General features: G+C 44.3%; 1 protein-coding gene across 2 annotated transcripts in view; it reads left to right on the top strand.

Moving 5' to 3' along the window:
- Positions 1-15388: 15388 nt before the first annotated feature.
- EPB41L4B (erythrocyte membrane protein band 4.1 like 4B) overlaps positions 15389-25429 on the top strand; it is a 174140-nt gene continuing 164099 nt past the window's right edge. For both annotated transcript variants that reach the window (XM_049830427.1, XM_049830426.1), the window contains exon 1: positions 15389-15668. In XM_049830427.1, the coding sequence (XP_049686384.1) occupies positions 15390-15668 (279 nt within the window). In that variant the 5' untranslated portion in view covers position 15389. The remainder of the gene's footprint in view (positions 15669-25429) is intronic.

The following is a 25429-nucleotide window of genomic DNA, read 5'->3' on the forward strand; positions in this document are numbered from 1 at the left end:
CACACCTTAGGGTCCTCCCGCAGCTGGCTGCGGCTCTAGCTCTCATGCAAGCTCAGCGCCACGTAACTCCTGCACATAGGACAAAGCAAACGCAGCCGAGTATTTCACAGCTGCGCGATACGCAGTTATGGGCACGACCAGATTGATGGTGCAGTTGGTTATGACAGTCTAAGCCAAATGAGACCCATGTTCCTCCTTCATCCGCATGGCATACTGAGTTCCTGGCTTTGGTCTATGTATAATTACTAAAAGAGGTGGTTCAGGTGAAGTTTAGATCCTGCACGACACCTTTTTCTTCCAACCCCCCCCCCCCCCCCCCCCAAGTCAGGAAAGTAAATATAGAAAGAACTCCACAAGAAAATTTCAGTATTATGTTTCTAGAAAAGAATTTCCAGAAAGTAACAGGTGACTAATATTACCGATGCAACATGAATATAATAGGTGGATTTCAGCAGTAAATCACAATCATGATATCTATGCCTTAGGGTATTAAGACGTGATGTAAACTTGAGAGCTTTAGAGGCCTCTTATCTGTGTTCCATTATAGGGATCTGAAAGCCGTGTCTCATTAAAACAAGGGGGGGAAACGAAATAAAGCTTGAGTCTTTAAAAAGCTGCTGCATTCTGCTACAAAAAAGGTATGTTCTTATCAGACTTCTGATGTAATCATGAGCCTGCAGCACGAGATCTTGACAGTGTGCTACTGTGCTAAAATCCATACCGAAAAGTTTCTGCAGGTTTTGGGGGTTTTTTTTCCACTATTTTTAAGCAGAGGTTCAAACAAAGGAATAAATTACTGGGGGTGGCCACAACCAGGTGAAATGACACACTTCTTTCTAGGACAACAGTCCAACTGGTTCCAACTGGATATAAGGAAATAATGCAGATCACCGCGAGGAAAATTAGGCATTGGAGCAGGTTGCCCGGGGCGGTTGTGTAATCTCCATCCTTGGAGTTTTTCAAGCCACAACTGGCTAAAATCCTGAGCAACCCCGCCTGATCTCAGAGCTGACCCTGCTTGGAGCAGGCGGTGGGACTAGACACGTCCTGAAGTGTCTTTTGACCCAAATGTTTTATGTTCATCTGAGCAGTGGGTGATGATCCTGCTTTGTGGCGATTTCTTTATTTTTTTTTTTTTTTTAACACGTAGAAGGGGTTTTTCCTTTCTTATTGGGAAAAATGAAACCTTTTGAACATTTACATGAAAATGGAAGGTGTAGGAGTGTCAGCTGCACCCATCTGAGCCTTCTGGCTAGGGTGGTGGCTCAAAAGGTGGGAGACCCAGCTTCACATCTCTGCCGCGTGACTCAGAGTAGAAGTTTGCACCCCACGTCACTCCAGATGGGTTGCAAATGGCACAGCATTCAGGATCAGAGTTTGCAACAGCTTGCTAGCCGTCCTCGATATGTTTGCGGTCACCAGTAGGTTTCAGGCTCAGGGAGGCAGCGTGGTTTGGGGGATTAAGTCCCAAATCCGGCAGCGGTCAAAGGTGGTACGGTGCCTGCCGTGGCTTGGCCCAGGCTCAGAGGCTGCTGTAATTTGTTTGCGGCCCCTTTTTGTTCACAGGGCAGCTCTCTGAGACTCCACGATAGCCCCAGCAAGGTCACGTTGCCCATTTCTTCTTTCTCCTTGGCACATACCTGGCACGGTCCGGTTCCGGAGGGTAAGTATGGGATAACAGGAGATGTCAGCACCCAGCTTCAATGCCTTCAGAGGAGCCAAGAGCTCCCGATGGCTAATCCTGCCCCTAAAAGTGTCTCCTTCTGCGGCCTCAAGCACAGCATTTCACCTCTCTGTTGCAATTTTTTCATCTGTAAAATTGGGATAATGACATTTTACTAACGCGCAGGACTGCTGTGAACTTTAATTAAGGCAGGGTTTGTAAAATGCTTTAATGAGGGAAAGCACTAAGAACGAGTAGATTATTTGGTTAAGCTGGCTGACGTGGTGCTGCCAGACTTGCCCGAATAACTCAGGATCTGTATGTACGCACTACAGGTTGTTATTCTGTACGCCTTCAAAGATAAGTGTTGCAGGGCTTGGGCAGGCAGGATTCAGTTTGGGAGTGCCTCTTCCTAAGCAGGCTAGTGTACAGCACTTACATTCACTGCCCACCTTGTTTTCCTTTATTTTGCAGACAGCAAACAACTTCGATTTACCAAGAGCCGCCTTAAAATGAGGTACCGAGCCAGGTGGTGGGATAATCTGCAATACCAAGGACTGAATGCAGAATGTCTTTTCTGATCCCCTCTTTCTGGAAATAGGGAAAGCCACGGGTACATACACGTTACAGGTAGGAAACCGAACAGTTTCTCTACTGCAATGGCAGGTATTACAAGGCGACAGCATTGCATCCGAACACTTTTTCCTTGTTTTCCTTTCCCCTCGCAGGGAAGCGAGCGGTGTCTCCTCAGTGACCTGCGGGGAGATGGAAGGGATTGCCCTGCCTGCTGTCTCCAGCTCTTCCCATCCTCCCAGACTTCATCTCACTATTTTCCCTCTGCCGGGAAGCCAGCCAGCAAGGCTTTGGGCATCTGGCAGTACTCAGCAGAGGGGTGACTATCACATAAATCTATTCAAATACAGTGTCTGGCAGGTGTAAGTCCATCCAGACACTGCCTTTCGTTCTGCACCTTACAGCAGGCAGCGGGTGATAACTGTCACCCTCGCACCTTTCTTCCAGTTCCTTTCCTACTTTTGGGGCCAGGAAAGAATTAACTGCTGTGAGCTGCGCTAAAAAAATTGAATAAGTGGATGGAGAAAGGCAACCCCACGAGAGGCAGGACTGGGACCAGCACTTCAAATCTGACAGGCAAAGGTAATTCAGGCCGAAGCCGTGCCTCCGGTCCCTCAGACCGCGGGAGGCAGGCAGTCACAAGGACACTTTGGGGACAACGTGTCTTTCTGTGGGGACCTTTCACCATCCTTTTTCTACACCTACAGAGGCGTAGGTGCCGCTGCAGCCTTGCCCAGGGACCGCGGTCACGTCCTGCTCGCTCGCTGCCTGCTTGCATCCCCCAGCAGCATGAGAAAGGACCGGTCCCTCCAGTGAATTCATCTGGAGCGGTGGTAAGGTCTGGGACTCCGTATTCTTCTCTGAGGAAGATTTAATCCATCTGGCTCTTAATACCACCCTGTTGCTCTTTGATCAAGGATTATTTAAGCTTTTATTGAAAAATTGTGCTCAGACTTCTATTATGGCTGGAATTCACAGAAACAATACTCCTCTCTAGCTGAGCAAATAATGTCGAGCTGTTTGTTTTAAACAAATTCCACATATTCACTTTATGTTACTTTCACGCTGCTGGTCAGGAACAATGATACTTGTCCAGGGCTACAAATAATTACCGGCAATCATATTTTGGTGACATTTCCAGCAAGCTTCTACAGTGAAAATCCATTTGCAGCATTTCCAATTCCTAGGCATTTCTTTAGGAATCAGACATCTGACTGGCTTTGGGGTTTTGTATTCTGATGAGTGCCAGGCTTCCTCACTGTTTCCATTCTTTAAATTTTAACCATGTTTGCAAAATGTCAGACATCTAAATCAGTTTTTCTTTTGTCAGATATGAAAGATTATTGTCTGGAAAAATCAGCAGCCACTAATATAGCTAAATCCATGCTGTTTGTTTGCTGGTTCTACTACAGACACCTTGGCTCCCAGGTATTTTCAAGATTAAGCATTAGCGTGACATCTTCTTTCAATTTTTTAGGCAAGATTGTTCAGAGCAGCAGATATAGTCAGAGCAATGGCCACAGACCACGATTAGCGATATTGAATGTTTGATGTTGCTGCTCAGTTTAGATACGTGACATGGTATACACGGACATGCATTTTCAAAGGAGAGACGCTTAGTCCAGCCTGAAAAATCAAGCTGCTAAAGTGAGCTACAAGTCAGGCATAACAAATTAGTAGATGCTATTGATAATCATGGACTTAGAGCAAAGTTCCTGTCAAGTTGTTGGGGTTTTTTTCAAGTGTTCCTGAGAAACACCCTGCTACCCTTTTTTGTTTGTTTGTTCTTAATGAAGGTTTCAGAAGGATGTTTCCAAGATACGGGAAAAATAAGAGAACTCCAAATGCTGCCCCACTTAAGAGAGAGAATTTTCGCTTGTTGAGATTCGTCATGCATTTGAAAACTATTGTGTGGCAAATCCAATAATCCAAATTATTGTTTGCTAATCCAATTAGGCATTTTAATTAAAGTGTGCAAAGTTCAGTGCTGCTGTGAGTTTTTATATCTGGGGTTTAGTTCATTTTATTTTATAATTCCTGGGTGTCATCAGATGACAGAGCTCTAGCTCAGAAAAACCAAGGTGTCCACGTATTGGGATACCGAGCGGGTAGCTCTCAAACGTTCCCATCGCTTTTCCCTGAACAGCCAAGCCAGATAAAATTGCAGATCCTATCGTTAGCAAAGGCATCCAGTCCATTCCTCTGCCACCGGCGTGCTCCCGGCTGTATATTTACTTCTGTTTCCTTGTGGCCTTCACCTAACCTTCAGATCTGGGCCCACACTGATGTGAAAGTTTTGTTACATAAACTAGCAAAGCCCAGAAATAGACTGAGGGAGGGGGGTGCACATGAACTCTGTTAATTCCACCTAAATAAGGCAAACTGAAGTACGCTGAAGCTGTAGTTGCTTTGTACTTGACAAAAGAGCCCTACTATTCAAGCATACCCTTCACAACACGTCTTGCTACATCTATTCTTACGCTTGTGGGAGAGAAGAAAGAGGAGGAGAACAATAACTCCTCTACGGCCACACATGGGAACCCTTTCCCTTCATACCAGAGAGAAAGCGACCCACACAATACCCTCTTCTTCCTAAGCAGAGCTGGAGGGAGGCAGAGAACCAGCCTTCCCAAGCAGAGAGCTCTGATGAGCCGAGACGTCCTGGCGTGCCGCTTTCAGGGCCGGCACGAGCTTTGAGCTAGCGACCGACCAGGGTCCGAGCGTGCCCTCTTTCCTTTTCCCCGTGCACAAAGAATGCTGTTTCTGAACCAACTAGAAGGGACTGGCCACCCTGTTAAGCAAGCAATATGACCGTGACTCTTCCTCCTCTGCCGGTAGGTGGGATAGCAGACCTTGCCCACCTCTGGAAGCAACAGCAATACAGATCCTACAGGCACAGGGCTAGGACAGGCACCCATCTCTCCTGACGGAGGGGAAGACTAGCTTGGCTTTAACTCTCTTCCACGCTGCTACAAGAACGCCAGGCGGACGTGAGGGAGAATAGAAAAGCAGCCCTATATTTCTTTAATTTTATTCTTTGGAGCTTTACCCTTTTCTTTGCCATGTTCGTATTGTCAGATTAGTTTATTTTATTTTAATTATTTAAAATGTTATTTGATTCTTTTACTGTGAACGATTTTGAATTTTATTTTGAATAATTTTTGAATTTCTTTCATTTTGAATGATCTTATACCTCCAAATGCCTCCTCCGACTCCGTTTCAGGAAGAGCAGAATGGGCCCTTTTCCTGCTGTGATGTGGCATGTTAGACAACCCTGCTGCTTGACGGGTGGAGAGCCAGGTTTCATGCTGGCAGCGGGGTTCTCATCAACTTCTGTTTGAGATTTGTAAAATTATACATTAGCTGATAGCCGAGATCTATAATTGCGCTATTAACTATGCCTGCCAAAGAAGGCAGTAGGAAGATTCAAGCCAGAAAGCCAAATGCAGACCATCATTCTTGTTAGTACGATCGTTAGCTCTGTTCTGCAGCAGCATTTAGGATGCACTTTACCTGGGACTGGACTTCAAGGCCACCCACAGACACCAGCAGCCCGGCTACCCGTCTGTCACGATGTACTCCTGCTGTGGAAAACCCAGCGCTGGCGTCTCACGGGTTGTAGTGTCTGCTCAATCGCTGCGTTTACTCCGTAGTAAGGTTATTTATGATCTGGACCGTGGTTACCTCCCCGCTCACCCTTTTCCCCAGCCAGCCGCAAAAGCAGCCGGGGAGCTCTTCTCACCCCTCCTGACACTCGCTCTGTATCTCAGAGCAGGAGGTATTACCCCTGGATGGCTCCCAGCTCTCCCAGTTGGCTGGGCAGAGCTCCAGTTTGGGATCCAGTTTGGGATTGCTGCCAGGCTTATCTTATCTGCAGAGGTTTCTTTGCCTGAAGCCAGGCCTGAAGGGTTTTCAGTCCTCACGAGCGAGGGGGATTTTTTTGGTCTGACTTTTTACCAGAGGAGGCTACATCGCTCTGGGTTCCCTTTCTTGTTTTTATGTAAACAACCCCGTAGTCTGTGTAGATGTGCCTCCAGGCAGGAATAGGTATACTTTAGGAACTGAATAAATGCCTCAGCTGCACATTTGATCTTGGCAAGTAGGGAGTTACTTCACCATGCAAGATGGAGATGGCCCTTGTTAGGCAGGTAGATAAGAGCTAGTTTTCCAGAGCTACATCTCAATTCTAGCTTATACGTGGCAATGTTCCTATCTATCCGAGTTATCTGAAGCCTCTATAAAGTAAGATCTTTCTGTTCGATGTGCTTGAAAAAAATCAGAGTTTTCATCCTTATGAAAAACTCACATTTCCATGATTGGGCCAGAGAAAGAATAAAAGGCATGCTTAGTTTCAGCGTTCGAGGGAAGGGCAATGCACGAGAGGCCACAGCGTGACATTCAGAGAGAGCCCACAGCGACAGAGTAATCTGGGCACTAGGCAAGGCTATGCACAGTCCCGTTTCTTCTGTTGCCCTTGGACAATAAAATGGGATCACCTTTTCTCCCCATGCCTAAGTGGGTCTTTCGCAGATGCAGTCTGACTGGCCGAGGGGGCCGGGCACATTCATCCAAAACAATTTTCCAATAAGTTGGTCTTTCAAAGAACTTGTGCATCAACAAGTAAACACTCATCTCTGTCCTATTTATTTTTTTTTTAACCTGAGAGAGGTAAGTCTTTCTCCCACAGTGAAGGAACCCTTGGTAAACTCCTGCTTGGGAGCCCAGCCGCTCCTAATATTAGCTTGCACCATTATGCAAATGCAGCTCTGGTGTTCCCACACTCTGGGAAGGGACCCGATCCCAGCTTCCCACCGCATCCAACGGCTTCCTACAGCCCCTGCTCTGCCACCATTGAAGATTGGATTGCTGTCATCAGCATTCTTCCCTCCTTCAGTTCTGACCTGGGTTTTGCTAGCTTCTGGTGCTGGATGTACTTGTTGCCGCCCCGTGTTTGAGAGTCTCTCTGCTCCAGTTTTCAAATGCAGTAAAACATTAATTGCTGAGAATACACAACATCAGCTGCTACATTTAAGAGAGATGGCGAAAGTAAGATTTTAATCATAATGCTTTATCTCAATGTCTACATGTAAACCTAATTCAGTAACTTTCTGTTTACCTTTTCTGGATAACCGTATAAACCCGCTTAGCAGTTTCAACAGACATTGAAAAACCACAAACCCCTGTTTTTTTCATTTTTTTTAATTTAATCTCCCAGCAAAGCCTGAGAAGACATTAGAGCTCCCGACAAAAAGTAAGCAGTCCGTTTCTCCACATTCAAGAGACATACCAGTAGCACGCTGAAACTCTTTTTCACTCAGGTCAAATAAAATACAGTTCCAGTTCTTCATTAAATAGAATCCTAGCCTGAACACACTGGAGCTTGAATGTTACGGGATTCCGAGTTGATAGCCCCTAATGCGTGGCTTGATGGTCCTGGGATAAGTTTTGTAGAACTAGTGCCCTGGCTGAGATGCTAACGTGGTGCTACACCCCTGTGGAGGACCAGGTCTAGCAGATCTAGAGATCTCCCTTTTCTTCCCACCTCTTTCCGAAAGGCATCCTCACCTCCCTGGAGCACAGGAGGGGAGCAGCCGGTCACCCTCACTGCCTCTTTCCCGCCTGTCATCCATCCTCTGCATTGCTCCATGCAGGGCAAGCTCTACGGACAAAAGTTTACAGCCCAGTCTAGTTTCCCATTTCATTTTGCTCGTCTATGATGGTGAGGATATTTAAATATCCAAACAGGGAATACTTATGGTTGCCTGCCTGTTAGCACAATATTTTTATGCCTGCCTCCAAAACTGTAAACATGGGAATCAAACATCTGCTGTGCTTTCAGCAGGAGAAGGGATTACAGCGAGGTACAACTACTAACAATTTCTTTATTTCTAGCTTGGATATTTATTTTTTTTAATTGCTAAGTGTTTTAACACAATGATCTTATGGTATAAAAGAACTTCCATTTAAATAGGCTTACAATTATTTTCACTATGTATTAATAATTTGGATGACACATGCCTTACTCTTTCATGAGCTGCCAGGGTAAAAAAATCCCGTCTAGCCCAGCAAACTTCTCTCTGCATGGCTTCACACCAGTGAACAAGAAAGGAATGCTCCCTAAACCTCCAGGCTTCACCTAAAGCCACCGAGCGACTTTGCCGTGTCTGCAAGTGGTCCCATCTATCAGGGTTTAAGACAGATGTTTTCTGCGCTGCAGCTGCTACAAGAGTTCGTGTGTTCAAACTTGTAAAGGAGTCAGGCCACTGCAGCTGAAATACATCTGCACCCAGTCAACTGAGTTCAGGTGTGGCTGAAAGCATGCCAAGTATTTCAGAGAAAATACCTATGGGGACCATTGTTCTTACAAAAAATGAAGGTGTGTAAATGGATTTGTTCATTTCAGGCAGAATTCTCTTTATCGGTCACGTTTGGTTTTAGACAGATTTCTTGTGTGCTGTAACTTGGACTATGCTTAAGGGAAATGTAGGTAAAGAAAGAAAGAGTTGTTTCTGTCTCTTCAGCAATGTGTTATAATGTTGCCAAAACTATCAAGCTTTCTTTTGAAAGTATCATAAAAACATTTCTTTACAATTAAGTATTGGGATACATATAAGGGAAACGTATGACATGAATCATCCTTTTTTTTTTTTTACCTTGCCCTGATCAAGATATTGTACCCAGCACTTTGCTGGATATCACTATGCAGCCACGCCTTCTGAGCAGCAACAGTCCTTCATCAAATGCCTTTTGATGTTTGTTTTTTTTTTTTTTTTTTAGAGAAAACATGTCTTTTTGTATCACTGTCTGACTTTTGAAAGATGAGAAAAAGAAATTAATTTCTTTGAGTTCTTGGGACTCACTGCCTTTCCTCCTCATGAAATTCACAGGATACAAATTTCCTTCCAGTGATATAAGGAGGATCTTTCTGATCTTTCTGCATGCTCCAGCCAGTCTGCGTCACTTTACTTTTGGTTTTGGGAAAGGGCTTCTGTAAACCTGCCAGAAGTTTTGGCCAGTGACTCCAACCGGTAAATTGCCATAAGCAGGGGAAAATCTCAAGAGAAAGCTGAGCTGAACCCTTTTCTACCCTCAGCAGCATCACGGCTCCTCCCATGGTCCAAGCATCTCTCCACCTTACACTGCCATTATGCGACAGAGGATCTAGAGAGAATAAATATACTGTTAATTAAAAATGTTTTTATGTGACAAGAGAAAGAAAACAGCCTTGAAAGAACATTAGAGCGTTCTGATGCCATCACTGCAAGACAGCATAGGACAGTGTGCATAGCGCAGTGCGGGGCAATAAGAAGAGGAAAATGCTGGGCAAGAAGCCACCTTGGTTGACGGGGTATGTACATATCAATATTTGATGGAGGAGGGGAAAGAGAGGAGAAGGATTCAGAAAATATTTATTTCAGTTGGTGCTATACTTCTTACAAAACAAAACCCCCACAAACTCAGTAGGAAAGCAGCATGTCAGAAAACTTAAGTGATCAAGTAGCTGTGAAGTCATTTAACATCTTTAAAATATTCTTCCCCTCCAGGTCATATATTATGAAGAAATACTGCTCTCCAACCCTAGCATGGATTTCTTTACTGGAAAATAAACTTGGATTTGTGTCTGACAATCAATCTTGGAAGCTAAAGTCCATATACACACAAGAGAGGACTGTACGCTTCCCCATCAATATGCCACACAACAGAAATTAAAAGCCATGCTGTGGGGTGAGTAAGTGATTCAGTCCTCCTTCGATTTTCCTCTTTTGAACATCAGTGCAGGGTCCACTTGCGTAGCAGATTCTTGTTCAGTGGGAAGTAGATGGTGTTTCATTTTATACTCAGGTTATCAGACACAGACCACATTTTAATTAATATATATTTTGTATTTGAAAATGAAAATGTTTGCTGTCTGGGAAAATGCAGTTTCTAAAAAACAATAGTTACAGAAAATTTCTACTTTATGAAGCAACTTTGTAAGAATTCAACAGTTTGGTTCCACATCCCTCAGGTTTCAGCAAAACCTGTGCTAGATAATGTAAGTTTACAAATTGGAAATAAAGATTGTATTTTTTTTTTTAATTATTTTTACTTAAAGTATTGGCACTGGTGGTTCAGTCTTTCAGTCCTGATTTTTCCTTCCTTTTTGTTGTTGGTAGTAGACACAGGACAAAGAAACTGGCTCGGCAGCCATGTCAGTGCCTGCATCTTTTTCTTTTTTGTTGCCTTTCCTTTTTTGTTCCCTTAGGAATACTTACTTTTCTTGACTTGACACTTCATTTGTTGACTAGTTTGTCTCCAACAAGCTCCTCCTCCTGCAAGTACAGTGCTCTGTCCTTCTTCTGTCCCTTGTTCCCTGACTCCAAAACAGTCCAAGAAATGAAGAGCCCAAGTCTCCACACGAGGAGAGGATCTCCTTTCTGCTGCCAGCTTAATGTCCTGGCAGAGGAGTAAAAACTCTTGAGAATCTGACTTAAGCTTCTTTTAATTATCCAAATCTAATGGGATCTTTATTCATTATAACTTTCACCTTTTTTGTATTTCTAGGATGATTTTCAATACGCATTGAAGGTTTCCAGTGGTTTTCACAACTGGCTCATTGCCCCATCGTACCTAGACAAGGTACCGTTCAGCACTGCTGTGTCAGTCACAGGGATATTTGTTGCAAAATTCAGATCTTAATAATTCCTGCACAGCACAAGAAGCCATGGATATCTCTTTTCAGTGGAGATATAATTAAAAGACACATAATTACTGCCAGAATATATTTCAAGGAAACATTAGTATTTCAGCATGTGATGTTTGTTTATAGGTAATATTCTGAGCATTCTTCTAGGCTCCCCTAAGATTAAAATCAAAACAGTTCACCAGTGGACAGATGCCTCAAGTTGTCAGCTAGGCATCTGGTATCTTTGCAATTTAACACAGCATTGAAAACTATTTTGTTAATGCTTTAAACCTAATCATACATTTGAATATAAATATTTTCTGTGCACTGAGGTCAGCACAAACCTGATAAAATTCTCACTAAAGGGATGAACATCCAATTAAGTCATATTGAACCTGCTTATTAGATGGACGGGAGGCATTGCAAAGTGTTCACTCAGCAAGAAACGTTTTCTTTCTGTAGATTTTCTAACGGAAAGGTTTTTGCTGTTACATCTTTATCAACAAACCTCTCTGGATATACTAGAACAGCTCTTTCAGTGGACACACTTATTCTGGAAGGAGTTACTTTTTTATTTATTCTGACAGAAAAAAGAATTTTTCTTTTCCAGAATATAAGGATTAACATGAACAGCAATAGCTGCCAAAATTCATGCCTACTGTAACACTGGTATTATTCCAAATAGAGAAGTATTACATTTTCTTCCTAATGCAGTTCTCTTGTAACACTTGGAGGAGATAGTTCATAAAGGAAAGCCCTGACTACCTATGACCGTGTGGTACCTTTTAAAGGAATACATCCACTAGCCCCAGCATCACGGTCATATGATTTGCATAATAACTTTCTGCCTATCCAAATTGATATTTCCATTGCAATTGTATAAGAGAGACTCTTAGTATTTTTCTCTGCTGTTAAACAGCTGCTGCATTTCAGGCTGGTGAAATAGTTCTACATATAATTTTCTTTTTTTTTTAATGAATGTGCTTCAGGACCTCTCTAGCTGAAAGATGGCATAGAAATGCTAATTATCCTTAGCTGCATAACTCAGAATTACCTTTGCATTTTACTCTTGATCTGTATCTATATATAAAGCCATCCTGAAAACCAGTGACATTAGCCCTGCTCATATAACCGACATGCTTTTGGGGAAAATAAACAGATAGAACTGCCGACTGCTACAGGAATGTTGTAATCCAATGAATGTTCGTGCTGAAATGAATTTTTTTGAGAAAACAATTTAATTTCATTTATAAGTTTAGAAAACAAAACCCAACAAACTGATACCTGAAAGCCTGAATGTCGTATGTCGTAACTCCTCAAGTTGCCTTTTTCCCCCTAGTTTTATTAACACAGACATTTGGGTTCACATCAATACTTGTTCTTTGAATCCTTTCATGCAAGTTTCTTTTAGTAATGACTGTAACAAAACATATCCCGGCAGAAGCTTTCAAAATATAAGCCTGTTTAAGTTACTCAGTAACAATAACATTTCTTCAAAACTGTAGAAAAAGAAACTCTAGCTGCACACAAATTAAATTTAGATCACTCCTTTGCAGACAGTGAAAGCCTGGCAGGCCAGGAAAAATCCATAAATGTGATTGCAGTGACAGAAAGTAAAGCAAAAAAGAGGTCTCTGATGTCCAGGCAGCGCGTGCCTACCTAGTGCGGGAGAAGTCTCTTCACGGGACTGTCAGTGGTTCGCTCCCCATCCCTATTAGGTGGCTGCCACCTTTTGAAGCTTCCAAAAAGCAATCAGACAAGATTTGAACAAAACCAAAACTCTGAACGAAAGGGCAAGAATAAAGTGCTCATCACAATCGTATTTAGCTATTTAGCCGCACCAGCAATAGCGTCTCCAACGGTTACGGATCGCCCATCTTGCTGCTACTACACAAATGTCAGTAAGGATTCTCATAAATACTCTCCCATTTACACGCTGCTTAGCGTTATGGCAAAACCATTGGTAAAGCTGGTTAGTTGCAGGGATTGCTACCAGAACTGCAATATGAATTAGTACAAATGGTTCACCTGGGTCACCACCTCTCCTGTGGCAGTGATCAAATTATGACTTCCAGGGGAGACTGGAGTACTCCTTGGGAGGTAGATGTTGCAGTTGAGGGCTATTTTGATAAAGATTTAAAAGTAATGCCCTTAACGACAGCACAGATGAGAACCACAGCAGTTTCTGCTCGTGCCTCTTATTGGAAAGCAAGCAAGCAGTAGGCACCCTGAGGAGGGTCTCCAGGACAGACGTACCAGCAATCACTTTAGCGCTTGCCCACCTGAAAACAAAGAGAGGGTATAGATGAGTGGAACGTAAAAGTACAAACCCGAATGTAAATACTAGTTTAAATACTTCTCATCTTGCAATAAATGTATCGCGGCATCCTCAGTACCCACAGTTGCTCAAGGCTCTTGTTTCAGGGCTAAAGATAGCTCTGCTGGTAACATGAGACAAAATAATGGTGGAATTGTTTTACTCCAAGAGAAGCTGGGTACTAAGGAACCAGCTTTATTCCCCCCCGCCCAGCCTCAGCTCCTTCCAGAAGATCCTAATGAGCATTATCTCCTATTGCTTAATACAAGATTTAATGGGACCTCAGCATCTCTATGGAGGTTCTGTAAATACAGCACTGCCTCTGGGGTATGGCCACTGGCCTGTATGGTGTGTGCTGCTACTGCAAGTCCAGCAAGCCTAGGTTTATGTATTTTAAAATAGCAGACTTCTGTTTTCATGACAGAAGTTGAGACAAAGGGCTGAAGTCTCACAGCTGAGTAAAGAAGCTTTTCAGCACTGCAAAAGACTCGCTTGGTTTTCTGCCAGGCCAGTCCTGAGTGATGCTAGACCTCCCTCCCTTCCACCCCACTCTCCTTAGCACCAGAACTGCTGTAGCTCCCTCAAGAGACAACGGTATTTCTGCTGAATTTCCAACCCTTAGGATCATTTGTGTTGCATATGGTATGCAAATGAGCTTGATGGGACTGTGATACCTTCACAGTGCTCAAAGCAGTGTGCTGCGCCATTCAGGATCTGAAAGGAAATTCAAATTCTGCTCCTAATGCAAAAAAAAAAGAAAAAAAAAATTAGGAAAACCCCCATAATGTGTTGTAATTGTCTACTCTTGATTGTGAACATTAGCAGGCAAAGATTAGCAGCTTTCCACTCTGTTTCTGTAACAGCTCTTTTATGCAGCTCTACAGTGCCGAAAGGGCTGCCGATGCATCCCTGCCAAAGATCATGCAGTTTAGTGACAGTCTCGGCTGATGAGACACTTCGAGACCTGATGCAGCGCACAGAAGAAACACGGAAAAGGATGCAGAAGCAGCAGGCAGTTACCTAATACTATCAAGTCTCAATAAAAAATGACAAGCCGAGACATCTTGGCAGACTTTCCGAATACCTAATAGGACAATGCTTGTGTAAACTGGCCTGGAAGCAAGGTTAAGGGAAATAAATCCACAGCAGGAAAAAAAAAAAAAAACAACGAAAAAACTTTAGAAGCAGCAAATTATTTCAGTTCAAAGCCCCTTAGATCACGTCTGACCATAGGGTGGTAGAATTAGTCCCACTGATTGCTTCCACGAGATAGGATTTGGGTCCAGTATTTTGTACACGGCTATTCAGCAGACGCGCTCCCACCCGAGCCGGAATACATAAATATTTAACTTATTGGCAGGAGGGACTGTGCGAGGGAGCAATTTGTGCCTATGGATTTGCTACGGCGCTGGGATAAACCCGTACTCCTTCCTCACTTTGCAGCAGAACCGAGAGGGAGCGGAACCCCAGGAAGGTTTGGGGAGAGGGTGCCATGCTTTTATGGCAGACCCCGTCCTCCCTAAAACCACCGGTGAACCGACGGCAACGGCAGGAGCGTTTTCGGACGCACCTGGCCTCGTTCGTTCTCCCCAGTCCCTTTTTATTTCGCTATTAACCCCCCCGTCCCCTCTCTCTCCCCGGCCCGAAGGGGCTGTTAAACCTCAAACCGGGCCCCGGTGGAGGCCTCGCCGCTTCTCCCCGGCCCGGGGTGGGGGGGGGGTCGAGGGGCAAAACCAACCGCGCAGACGCCGCCGCGATCGTCCCCACAACCGCCGGGGCAGTTTGTTTGCTGGAGGAGGGGGGCCGAGGCCCCCCCACCGCCACCACAGGTGTCCCTCCCGTCGTCGCCCGCCTCAGCAGCTCCCCCTGCCCGCCGCTCTCCTCAGCCTGCCCCCCCCCCCCCCCCGCCGGCCTCAAGCCCTCGGTTCGGCGGTGGGAGGGACCGCGGCCCGGCCCCGCCGTACTGCTGGATAGGCGGAGCGGGGCGGCGGGGACGGCCTGGTTCCCGGCGGGCGGCGCTGGTGCTGCGTTGCTGTGGGGAGGCGGCGCCGGGCCGGGCGCGGAGCTGCGGGCTCCCGGCTCCGGCGGCGGCGGCGGGGCGGGCTGGCTGGCGGGCGGGAGGGAGGAGGAGGAGGGGGGGGGGTGTGAGCGGCCGGGCAGGGCGCCCCAGGATGCTGCGGTTCTTACGCAGGACCTTTGGCCGGCGGTCGATGCAGCGCTACGGGCGAGGAGCCGGGCGAGGTGGGCTCGGCGGTGAGGGGGACGAGCGGGACGGGGGGCTGCGAGGAGCAGCTGCCGCCGCCGGAGGTTTCCCCTCCTCGCCGCACCCCGGAGGGGTCGTGCACGGCGCCGGAGCGCCCGTCCACATCCCGGCGGCCGGAGGCAGTAAGCCGGTGCTGCAGTGCCGCGTCCTCCTCCTAGACGGGACCGAAGTCAGCGTGGAGCTGCCGGTGAGTAACGTGCGCTTTGCCTGCGGAACAGCGCTTACATCTCCCCTCTTCTTCCCTCCGCCGCATCGTCCTGCTGACAGGCTGACCCAGCCCCGGCCGCCCAACATGCGCCCTTCTCCGGGCGAGCCCGGCTACTTTCTTCCGATCCCCGCCTGCTTGCACCTGCTGCCAGGTACGCGGCGTCCCTCCCCGCCATGACCGCCGCTCCGCTCTCGCCGCCGCCTTGCGTCTCCCTTTTTTCCCCGGAGCGAGCGTGGAGGTGGGCTACCGTTCTCGCCCCCCCCGCCTCCCACCACACACATCCATCCCCCCGCAGCGATGCCTTCCGCGGCGCCTCTCCCCGGAGGGGCCGTCCCTGTCTACCGCCGTGTGTCCCCGTCCCCCCCCCCCCCCCCCTCACGGCTTGAGGAGGAGGGTTGGCGGGCTGCCGTGTGGGGAGCCGGTAGGGGTGGCCCCGCAGCACCTGTGGCGCCGGCGGGGAGAGCGGGGCGAGGCCGCGGCCGTGAGGCGAGGGTCTGCGGGGGAAGCAGCCTCGTTCTTTCCTGTGTTCTGACCCACACACACCGCCTTTCTGCCGGCGGGGAGGCGAGCGGGGCTGGCCGAAGGGCTGCGGGGGCCTCGCTCGGGCGTGTGTGGCGCGTTGCCTCCCTCCCCCCCCCCCCCCCCGCCGAGGGATGCCTGAGGTGATTCTCTTCCCGCCCTCCCGCTGGCCGTGAGGGGCGACCCGGCCCGGCCCGGCCGGTGCCGGAGCTGAAGTTTTTTTCCCCCCTTTTTCCTGGTGCTGCGGTGAAGGAATGAGGAAGGGACGGTGCCGGCCTGCCGAGCCGTGTGTGCGTTGGGGTTTGCCTGCTTGGTGAAGTAAGTTGGGCCGCGTTTGTAGGGGTTTCGGCATCCCCGGGGCCCCTTGTAGGTCCTCGTCTCTGTTAAAGGAAGCCGCGCGGTGTATATTGCGAATTTGCAGAATTTAGGTTTTGCCAGACTTTTCGCTCTCGCGGCGGCTAAATGCTCCACACCTGTCCTTTTTTTTTTTTTTTTGCTGACCCTTTCCCTCCCTCTTGAAAACCAGGTTTCCCATGAAATAATACAGAAGTTTATCATATTTGAAAAACATATAACCATCTTTCCATTTCAACCCAAATAATCGCCAGCCAGCAAGCTTCGTCTACAAAAACAGAGAGAGGAGAACTTACTAATAACAAGTGTGACAACCTGTAGTGTAAAAGAGAGAGTGGGGTGTTTTTATTTTTTTCAAGAGTACCTTTTGAATCTTGCTAGGTGCCTTTCATATTAATAGTTATCTGTATACATCGGCATCATTTCACTAAAACGTGGAATTTGCCAGCCCTGTGGTTTCTGCTTAAAAGAAACCGAAGGGATGGAGTAAGATTCTTACAAGTGCACATAGAAGTATGTGAATGGAGCCACCTAGAGATACTTGCTGCAGAATTATCAGGCCTCCCTTGCCTCACCACCTGGATCATGCATTTCCAGATATTGGAAATGCTAATACATTTCCTTTCCTCCCATCTCCTTCGCAACTTGCTAGCAGTCCTTCTAACATCTCAGCATGGACCTTTTCTAAATAAGACTTGATGAACATTATCAACGTGCTAAGGATTTACTTCTAGTGGTTTATGTAGATAAGCTCAGTAAATATTTTGCTTAAGGTTATACTCCCTCTGATTTGTCAGGGTTCAGCTTTTGCTGTAGAGCCTGTTTAAGACGGTCTGTGGTTTTGAAGCATCGGAAAATAAGGTAATAGCACTCTTCTTAATCCTTAAATATTGAAAGTATATGGAAGTACCTGTTTGGTCCAGTAAAGCAGCCGTGGAGCACTCTTGCTTGAATTTGGCCTCCAGACAAAGCCTAGACTGCCACTGTTCTCAGAATGTGAGCTGCACATGTGGTGGTTGTAGTTAATTTGTCCAAAGACAGGGAAAGAAGTTGGTTTGGTTTTGGTTTTTTTTTTTCACTGAAATCCCTAGACTGGTGGAGGACTCTGGAGCACGTAATAGCTGTCAATGTTTTGAGGATTAAAAACGGTTCTGTTGAATTACATATCTGTTCCTCATGCTTTTTCTCTTTCTTTCATGAAAGTAACACCCACACTGAGAGTTAGAAAAACTGAAAGAGGCGTTGCACCATTTATAGAAATTGATCAGTAAAGTTTCTCTGAGCTTTGCAGCTCTAGATTTTATGGAATTAGGGCCTGAAAGGGAACGTGCTTTAATAGTCAGAAGCTGTGGTACAGGACTGGTTAAGCTGAATGAATTGAGTAGCATCTTTTCCGTTTAAAAAAAAAAAAAAAGAAAGGTTATATGGTGTTTTCTTCCCATTTCAGCTCAAATTTTATTGGAAGGGAGGGAATGTGGGCTTCATTACCAGTGAGCAGCTTACCCATGAAATCAAGTGTGTAGTTAATTGGCAGAGGACTTTACTGCGCTGCTGATTGTGTTCACAAGCACTTATTTCGGGAGATACTGGCATCTGTAAAAAGTGCTCTTTTTACTGCCTGCTAACATTACACCCCAGTTGTCTTTACAGTGAAAAAAGGACCTTGTTGATATCAGAATGTGATACTCTTGCAACTACAACTTTTTAGGCAGCTGTCTAAGACTTAGAAGTAATTGAAAGGTTTATTAGATTTTTAAAGACTACCGGATCTAGTTGTTTGTGTGGAGGAATGACAGAAAAGACGTGACTGAAGGAAGACTTTAGCTATACGTGTAGAAAAAATGTTTCAGGGTTTTTTGTTGACTTAATGGTTTTGGGTTTTTTTAATATTCAAGTAAAGCTAAAACCGTGAAACTTTTGTCAAGGTTAAATGTATTAGGTTCTGCCACAGTGTTTTCTCATATGCGGGGGTTGATGGTGGTACTGAAAAATAAATCCTATGTCAGTAGGTTGAAAACTATCTTTGGGGTTAAGGTTATCATTTATGTGACAGTATCTGTGTTAGAAACTGCACACCTGGTAAGTCCTTGTCTGCTCATGGTGGAAACCGAAGTAGAGATCTACCTGGATGTCCGAGTCCTTCCTTAGCTTGTTCTTCTCTAGACTGTATAGCAATAAGGTGACCAGGGTCACCTTTCTTTATCTGCATTTCCGTGCCTGCTTCCTTCTGGGGCATTTGCACTTCATTTTTTATACTGCATGTCCTCTGCCCTCGGACTACCCCATCTGTTAGCTTGCCCTCTACGATGCTCTGTATGCTTTCACTTGTAGGTGTTCTCCGGCTTTCCTGCACTTGTTTCCTACCCAGCTGTCCCCATACAAATGTCAAGATAAAATTATTCTGAGTCCTGTAGATACCCCCGAATAATGGTGTCTGTACTCAGCTTCTCGCATGAAATTTCAAGGATTGCTTAATGATGCTGGCTTTTCTGTTCACTATTAAGGCTGGAATCTTGTACTTTGGAAGTATTCTTTCTAAATAGAATAATGCACTGGATGGCTTTTAAAACCCAGGAGCTCCTCAGGGCCCTGTATTGAATGTGAGATGCTATTAAGGTTGGACCCGTTGTATAGGAGTGAGTGGCAGTTGACCAATTCTGTTGCTGTGGGGTGATTTCCCACGGGAAGGGGGAGCATAGATGGTGTCATTACTTCCTCTTGACCTGACACCATGCGTCTGCACATCTGAAATCTAGTTGTAAGGATTGACGCAATGAGAAATATACTTAAATTAGAAACCATCCTTTCCTCCCTCTCAATAGGTATTGTCGTATTTCTTTTTACCATGGAGAACCTGTTTAGTATCTTTTGTGTTGCATCTTCGCTTGCATTGGAAGCTGCTACTTGTTTGGATTTTGTAGCTCGGCTGTAGGTAGACGGAAGGCCACTTGCTCGCTGCTGTCAAAACAATCTTGCCTTTTTTTCTGGAGGACTCATGACTTTAATGAGAGGAAAAACTGGTTATGGATGATGCTGTGTTCTTACATAAAGAATGCAGGGAAGGCGCATTGACATTTCCGCAGCGGTGATGATGCCTGCTAGTTAATATATAAAAGGAATAGTCTATAGATGGCTCTCGGATGAGGCCAAAAAGCCAAATTTTTGTTGACTTTAAGACGTGGTTGCTGGCATTTCTAAAATATGAGTCTCGGATTTTTAATTCAGTGCATTGTATGAAGGCTTAAAGGGAGGATATGAAAGATAGCTATTCAGTGGGACTGTCCAGGGTAGCAGGAATTAGTGTCCCTTTTCTTAATGCCACTGAAAACAGTATTCTGTGATAAGTTGGGGGAGGGCAGGAGGGGAACGAAGACATGTAGGGTGTTCTTGGGTTTGTGTAACCTAAGTGGGATAAAAAAGAGGGAACGAATGGTAAGCTTACTCTACTACGGAAATCCTCATCCTGCAAAGCAGATACAGGATACCTTACATTTTCTGTGACATGAAGCCACAGCCAGTCAACACACTCTCTGTCGTAAATACTCCTTTCTAAAAATCTCCTTGCTCTGATAAATTTCTGTGCTGCTGTGAACGTCATTACAAAGACCTGTGTGATGTACTGGAAAGTAGGTGATGTTTAATGATTGGATTAATGAACAAGTCAAATACAACTCTTCAAATCTGTGAGTTGTTTTCAGATGGATAGCTTTGGTGTTGTTTCTTTGCCTTCCTTTTGGTGTATCTGTTTTAATAATTGTTTCGGCTGCTATGGAAACACTTCAGGATAGGCATAGTGAATGTTCTTCAATACCCTTTTGTAGTCTCTAATCTTCTATGCGTTGTATCCTTTTCTTGCTGAAGTAACGTGAACGTAACAAAATTTGCTATCTGGCCTCTATGCTTACATCAAATGTAAATGTTAAATTTGCTCTTGAGTAGTCATCTCAATCTTGTACGTATTGGTTAGTGTATTTGACTTCATAAAGTTATAAATATCGGGAGAGACGTACAACTCATTTTTGCTTTCTTTTATATCACATGTGATTTCCTAATGACACTTCAGGAATATTAACTCTAAAGAAATGGACTAATACGCATGTAGACACTTAGGAGACTCCAGAGAATGACTTGAATCTAACTGAGGAGTTACCCCCCCATCCAAGTAGATGTATTACATCAGATGGGGAACAGGATTTTTTATTAATTCTTTAAAGCTTTTATCACTTAGGAAATTGATAATATGCCGCCTTTATGGAGAAGTTACCTTTCAACAACATAAAATTAGAGTACTTGCTAGAAAATGTTAAAAGCATATTTGCAGCACTAGGAAGGCCTCTTGTGTTCATGAACTCCTGCGGGCACCAGCACCTGTAATCCCTTTCATAAACTGATCAAGCTTCATTTTTTAGAAGGGCTTGGGTATTTTGCTTCTGCAGCTCATCTTGATATGCCTTTGCATTACCTTACAGCTCGGATCAAGTAACTGTAGCTAGAACTCGATGTGTTGTCTTCTGGCGGTAGCCTTTAATTATGTTAGGCATGTACTGTATACTTGGATGCGTTGCTGTGTATACTGAAGGTGTGTGAAAAGTGTTCATAGTAGAATCAGATACTAAAAGCCAGGGACATACGCAGCCCCCTAGAAATAGGAATGAGGTGGGGTATGTGCATGTGACCGCAGCTTTGCTTCAGAAATGCACGATGTGTTAGGTTCTTGAGAGACAAGAGGGAATTTTAAGGCCCTGAACATGGTCACCAAACATCCCCAATAAATCTACAGCAGATAAAAGACATTTCAACAGTACATAGTAAAAGAGGGAGACGGTGAACAGGGTTTTGTTTTGGCATATGTTAGATAAATTCTGCTTGTGAGTTCCTTTAGTTATTTATGGAAGCCAATATAATTTTTCAATGCAATACAGATAGAAAGGGTAACAGGATCACTGCTGCAAAGTTGACAATGAGTGAGGGGGAGAAAGCCAATAATGGGAGTAGTATACTGAAAAGATAAAAGTATGAGCACCTAGTACTAATTCTCTGATGGAGAGCTTATGTGTTTGAAGAGATGGGTAGAAGATAAGGTTGTTGTATGTATTCTTTCGGAAGCCTCTTTACAATGGACTAGAACACACCTATGCTGAGGAAAGTAACCGTGTGAAATGTCATTGTGGCTGGGCCTCTTGTTTGTTAGCACAAAAATGCATTTCAGTAGCAGCTGTTTGCACTGAACTTAACTATGTGGTCACAAACCCTGGAGATGCTCTGAAGACCACTATAGATGTGAATGGAGATGGTCAATAAGAAGGAAACTTTCAGAACAGTTAGATAATATGTGTTTATTTGTAAACAGTGTACATCTAATGTTTGGCTGTTTTGTTGTTGGGTTTTTTTTGGGTTTTTTTGTTTTGTTTTTTTCAACACACAACAGCGGTTGTGTTCCAGACTAGATTGCTAGGTAGCAAACCTGTAGCTTCAGGCTCTAAGTAGTGGTCCTGAAGAGGAAAAAGAGTGTCTTGGCATGTAAAAAGTTTTTATGAGGGAGGAAATAAGAGTAAAGAGACTTTGGAAGTGCAGCCCATATAGAAGAGCAAGCAGAGGACTAGTTTTGTTTGGATTACAGAAAGTAGTACAGGAAGAGACAGGCTGAAATGGTGAAGAAATTAGAAATTGCATGTAGAGTATGGAATGTATGGTCTAGCCATTTCTTTTCTGAAACAGAGGGGACAGGTTATCTCTACCCTTGCTTCTCTGTGCATGCTTTTCTTCCTCATGTGCTTCCTTCTGCTCCTGCTTGTAGCCCCTCTGTAACTATCTCTTTTCCCGTAGCTTTCTCTGAGAGGCTGGCTTCATTTAGTGTCTTTCCTTCTCCAAGCATAGGTCCATTTTCCTATTCAGGGCTTCTGTTTTTAAATTCCCAGCCATTTCCACCCACCCTTCTCCTTTGCAGTCTCCTCCCTGAGCAAGTCTCTATACTTATTCTGTGTGGATATCATCTGTATTACTAGCATGATACCTACTGAATTTTCTTTTTATTAAGAACAGATTTCTTTTAGTTTTGCGGGGGTTCCCCCCCCCCCCCCCCCCCCCCCCCTCTTTTTCCAATCTGTAAAAGCAGTTTCCCTGGCATCCCAGGAGCAGCTACACAAGCTGTGAAACAGTTCACTGTGGAGGATCTCTTTAAAGAGCACTAGAAGTCTGCTGCCTTCTGGTTAGGGCCTCGAGTATAGCTCTCTGTCCCATTCCCTCCTACCAGTTTAGATAGTTTCTGTGGTTTTCTGCAGTTGTCAGAAATTTGGAACGCGCTTCAGTGCTGTTCCCTCCCCACAAAAATGCAATTTTCCAGCTGTGGCCAGGGGTCTGAACTGTGGAAGGTCCATCGCTGGCTCAGCTGGCTTGACTGGCAAAGTGTTCTGTCTGTCAGCACACAAATGGTGCAGGTGGCCACTTGTCTTGAGCATTCCCAGTTGTAGAGCAGACATTAGGGGAACATTGGTAGTGATTGGTGAAATAGTTATTTCAAAGGTTAAACCTCCTTCACTTTAAAAACGCGTGGTTTCATACGAGACAACAAAAATGGACCTGAAAAGTCAAATGGTGTGGGAAGGAGGTTGAAAGAAGAGGGAACTTATACATCACTGAATCTGTAGACCCTTTGCAAAGTAAAATGTAAGGATAAGTACAAATAATTTCTTTTATTTTTAGCTAGAAGGATGAAGTCGACAGCTGTTAACTGTATGTACAGTGTTGCTGGGTTAGTATTTTAAATTACTTGAGAAACACGTGGGGTTTTTTAGTATTTGTTTTCCAATGCAGACTATGGTAAATGTTCTTTTATTCTTTTCACATTAGAAATAAAAGGGTTGGAGGATAATGAAGTGTTTAGAGTGACCATCTGCTCTTCATTTGACTTGCTATTTCCGTTTATTTCTATGCATCAATTCAAATATGTCCTGGACCATTAGCTATATTGTGATGATATTATTTCAAAATACTTGTTGAAGTTCCAGATTCAGACTCCAGCATGAAAAATATTAAGAGCTAATTTATATTGGCTGTTTATGGTTTTGATCTGTACAGATTCAGATTATTTCCCTTCCTTGCTGTTAGGGAACCACAGATAGTTTATCCTTTATCCAAACAAATACCAAATGTTGCCTTTTTTTTTTTTTTTTTTTTTTTTTTTTTTTCCCCTCCGGTATACTGAAAAACACATTGAATTGAGATGTTACTGTATTTCATAATTTTAATACATGTGGTGCAGTTTGTATAATAAATAGAGACTGGAAATCCTAACAGAGGATCCAATTTAATGTTTGTGAAGTACAACAAATAACGCTACACACATATGTGTAGAGTGTAGTTCCTTTCTTTTGAAGAACCTGGGCTCGTATGGACATACCAGTATCAAATATCCAGTTAGAAAAGCACAGTGTTACAACTTAGGGGTTGTGACCTGTAATTAAATTATTGTAGACTGCAACATTGTTTCCAAGGGTGACTTATCCAAGGATGAATTTTTTTGTGGCTGTTTGAAAATAATCCTTTTTGACAGTAGTTCTTCATAGTACTAGTAATTGATTGTATGTGTTATTTTCATTGGTGTTATATATATATATATATATAATAGTTGTAGACTTGAGAGGAGTTTTGTAGCTTAGCAGTCTTGGTTGGGAAAACACCTGTTTTGTTTTCTGCCTAAATTGAGACTAAACAAGGAAACCACTTCCCACTTTTAAGTTTCAAGTTTCTTACTGTGTACATTTCACTATGTGAGGTCTTGTAGGTTATGTATTAGATGATAGATAAGCAATTTCAGTTGGCTGTGTTAAGCTTTAACAATATCCTAGGCTGTAAGCAAAATCTCATTTTAATATTGATGGATATAATAAAGATGCTAACTGCATCACATCTTTTTTGTTTGTTTTATGTCTGAACAAAATTACTTAATGTCCAAATGTTACCTGCTTTAATTGTATAAGTGAATGTTTCCACACTTTCTGCAAAAAGGAACAGTTTTATTAAGTTTTTCTTCCTTCTCCCCTGTTCCCATCCAGAATTGGTCAAGGCTGGTTTCTATCATTGAAATAAATCTCTTCCATACCTTGTTAGTGGTTCCTGGAGCTGTTATACAGTAGGATTTTAAATTCAGGGCTTCCATTTATGTAAAAAGACCAAACCCAAGAAATTCCATTTTTATAAGCAGATCTGAAAACGCCAGTACTCTGTACAATCGTTGTGTCGCAACAAAGATCACTATTCAGCAGAGATGCAAATCCTCAGTATATTCAGGCTACTTACTGAGTAGAAATTCTTCCCGAATAATGAACTTTCCATGAGTGCTTTGCTTTGAGAGATGATGAATGATGAGTCTGTTATCTCTGAATTAAGCAAGCAAGTGAAGTGTGGTGGTATTCTTCAAAATCGCTCGTATCACTAGGGTAGGCAGCGCCCTGGAAGTGTAAAGTCCAGCGGGCGGTATCTGCTTACCTTCTCTCATGCTGTGATTTTTGGATGCCGATGTATTTCTATGTGAATTCAGATGTCCTGCTGTAGCTCTGTGGAGGGAAGAGTTGGTTTAATACAGCAGCAATGTAACTTGTTTGTTGTGGAAGTTTCTTTTCCTCCCTTTTCCTGCTATTTCATGTGTTGGGCTTCATGTAGGTTTTTTCTTTTTCTTCGCCTGCTGTTCAGCAATGAAGAGAGGGTGGCAGGATGTTTTCTTTTTTGTTACTGACATCCCCTTTCTCCGGGGAGGAGTGTTCCCAGCCCTGCTCCGTGACTGCTCCTGAGCCTGCAAGTCTCGTCTGCCAAGGCCATGTTGTGAGCTGTGGCTCAGAACACCTAGCTGCAGGGTGGCTTTATGCGTG

This window comes from Accipiter gentilis, chromosome 27, assembly GCF_929443795.1.
Source record: "Accipiter gentilis chromosome 27, bAccGen1.1, whole genome shotgun sequence".
Lineage (NCBI taxonomy): Eukaryota > Metazoa > Chordata > Aves > Accipitriformes > Accipitridae > Astur > Astur gentilis.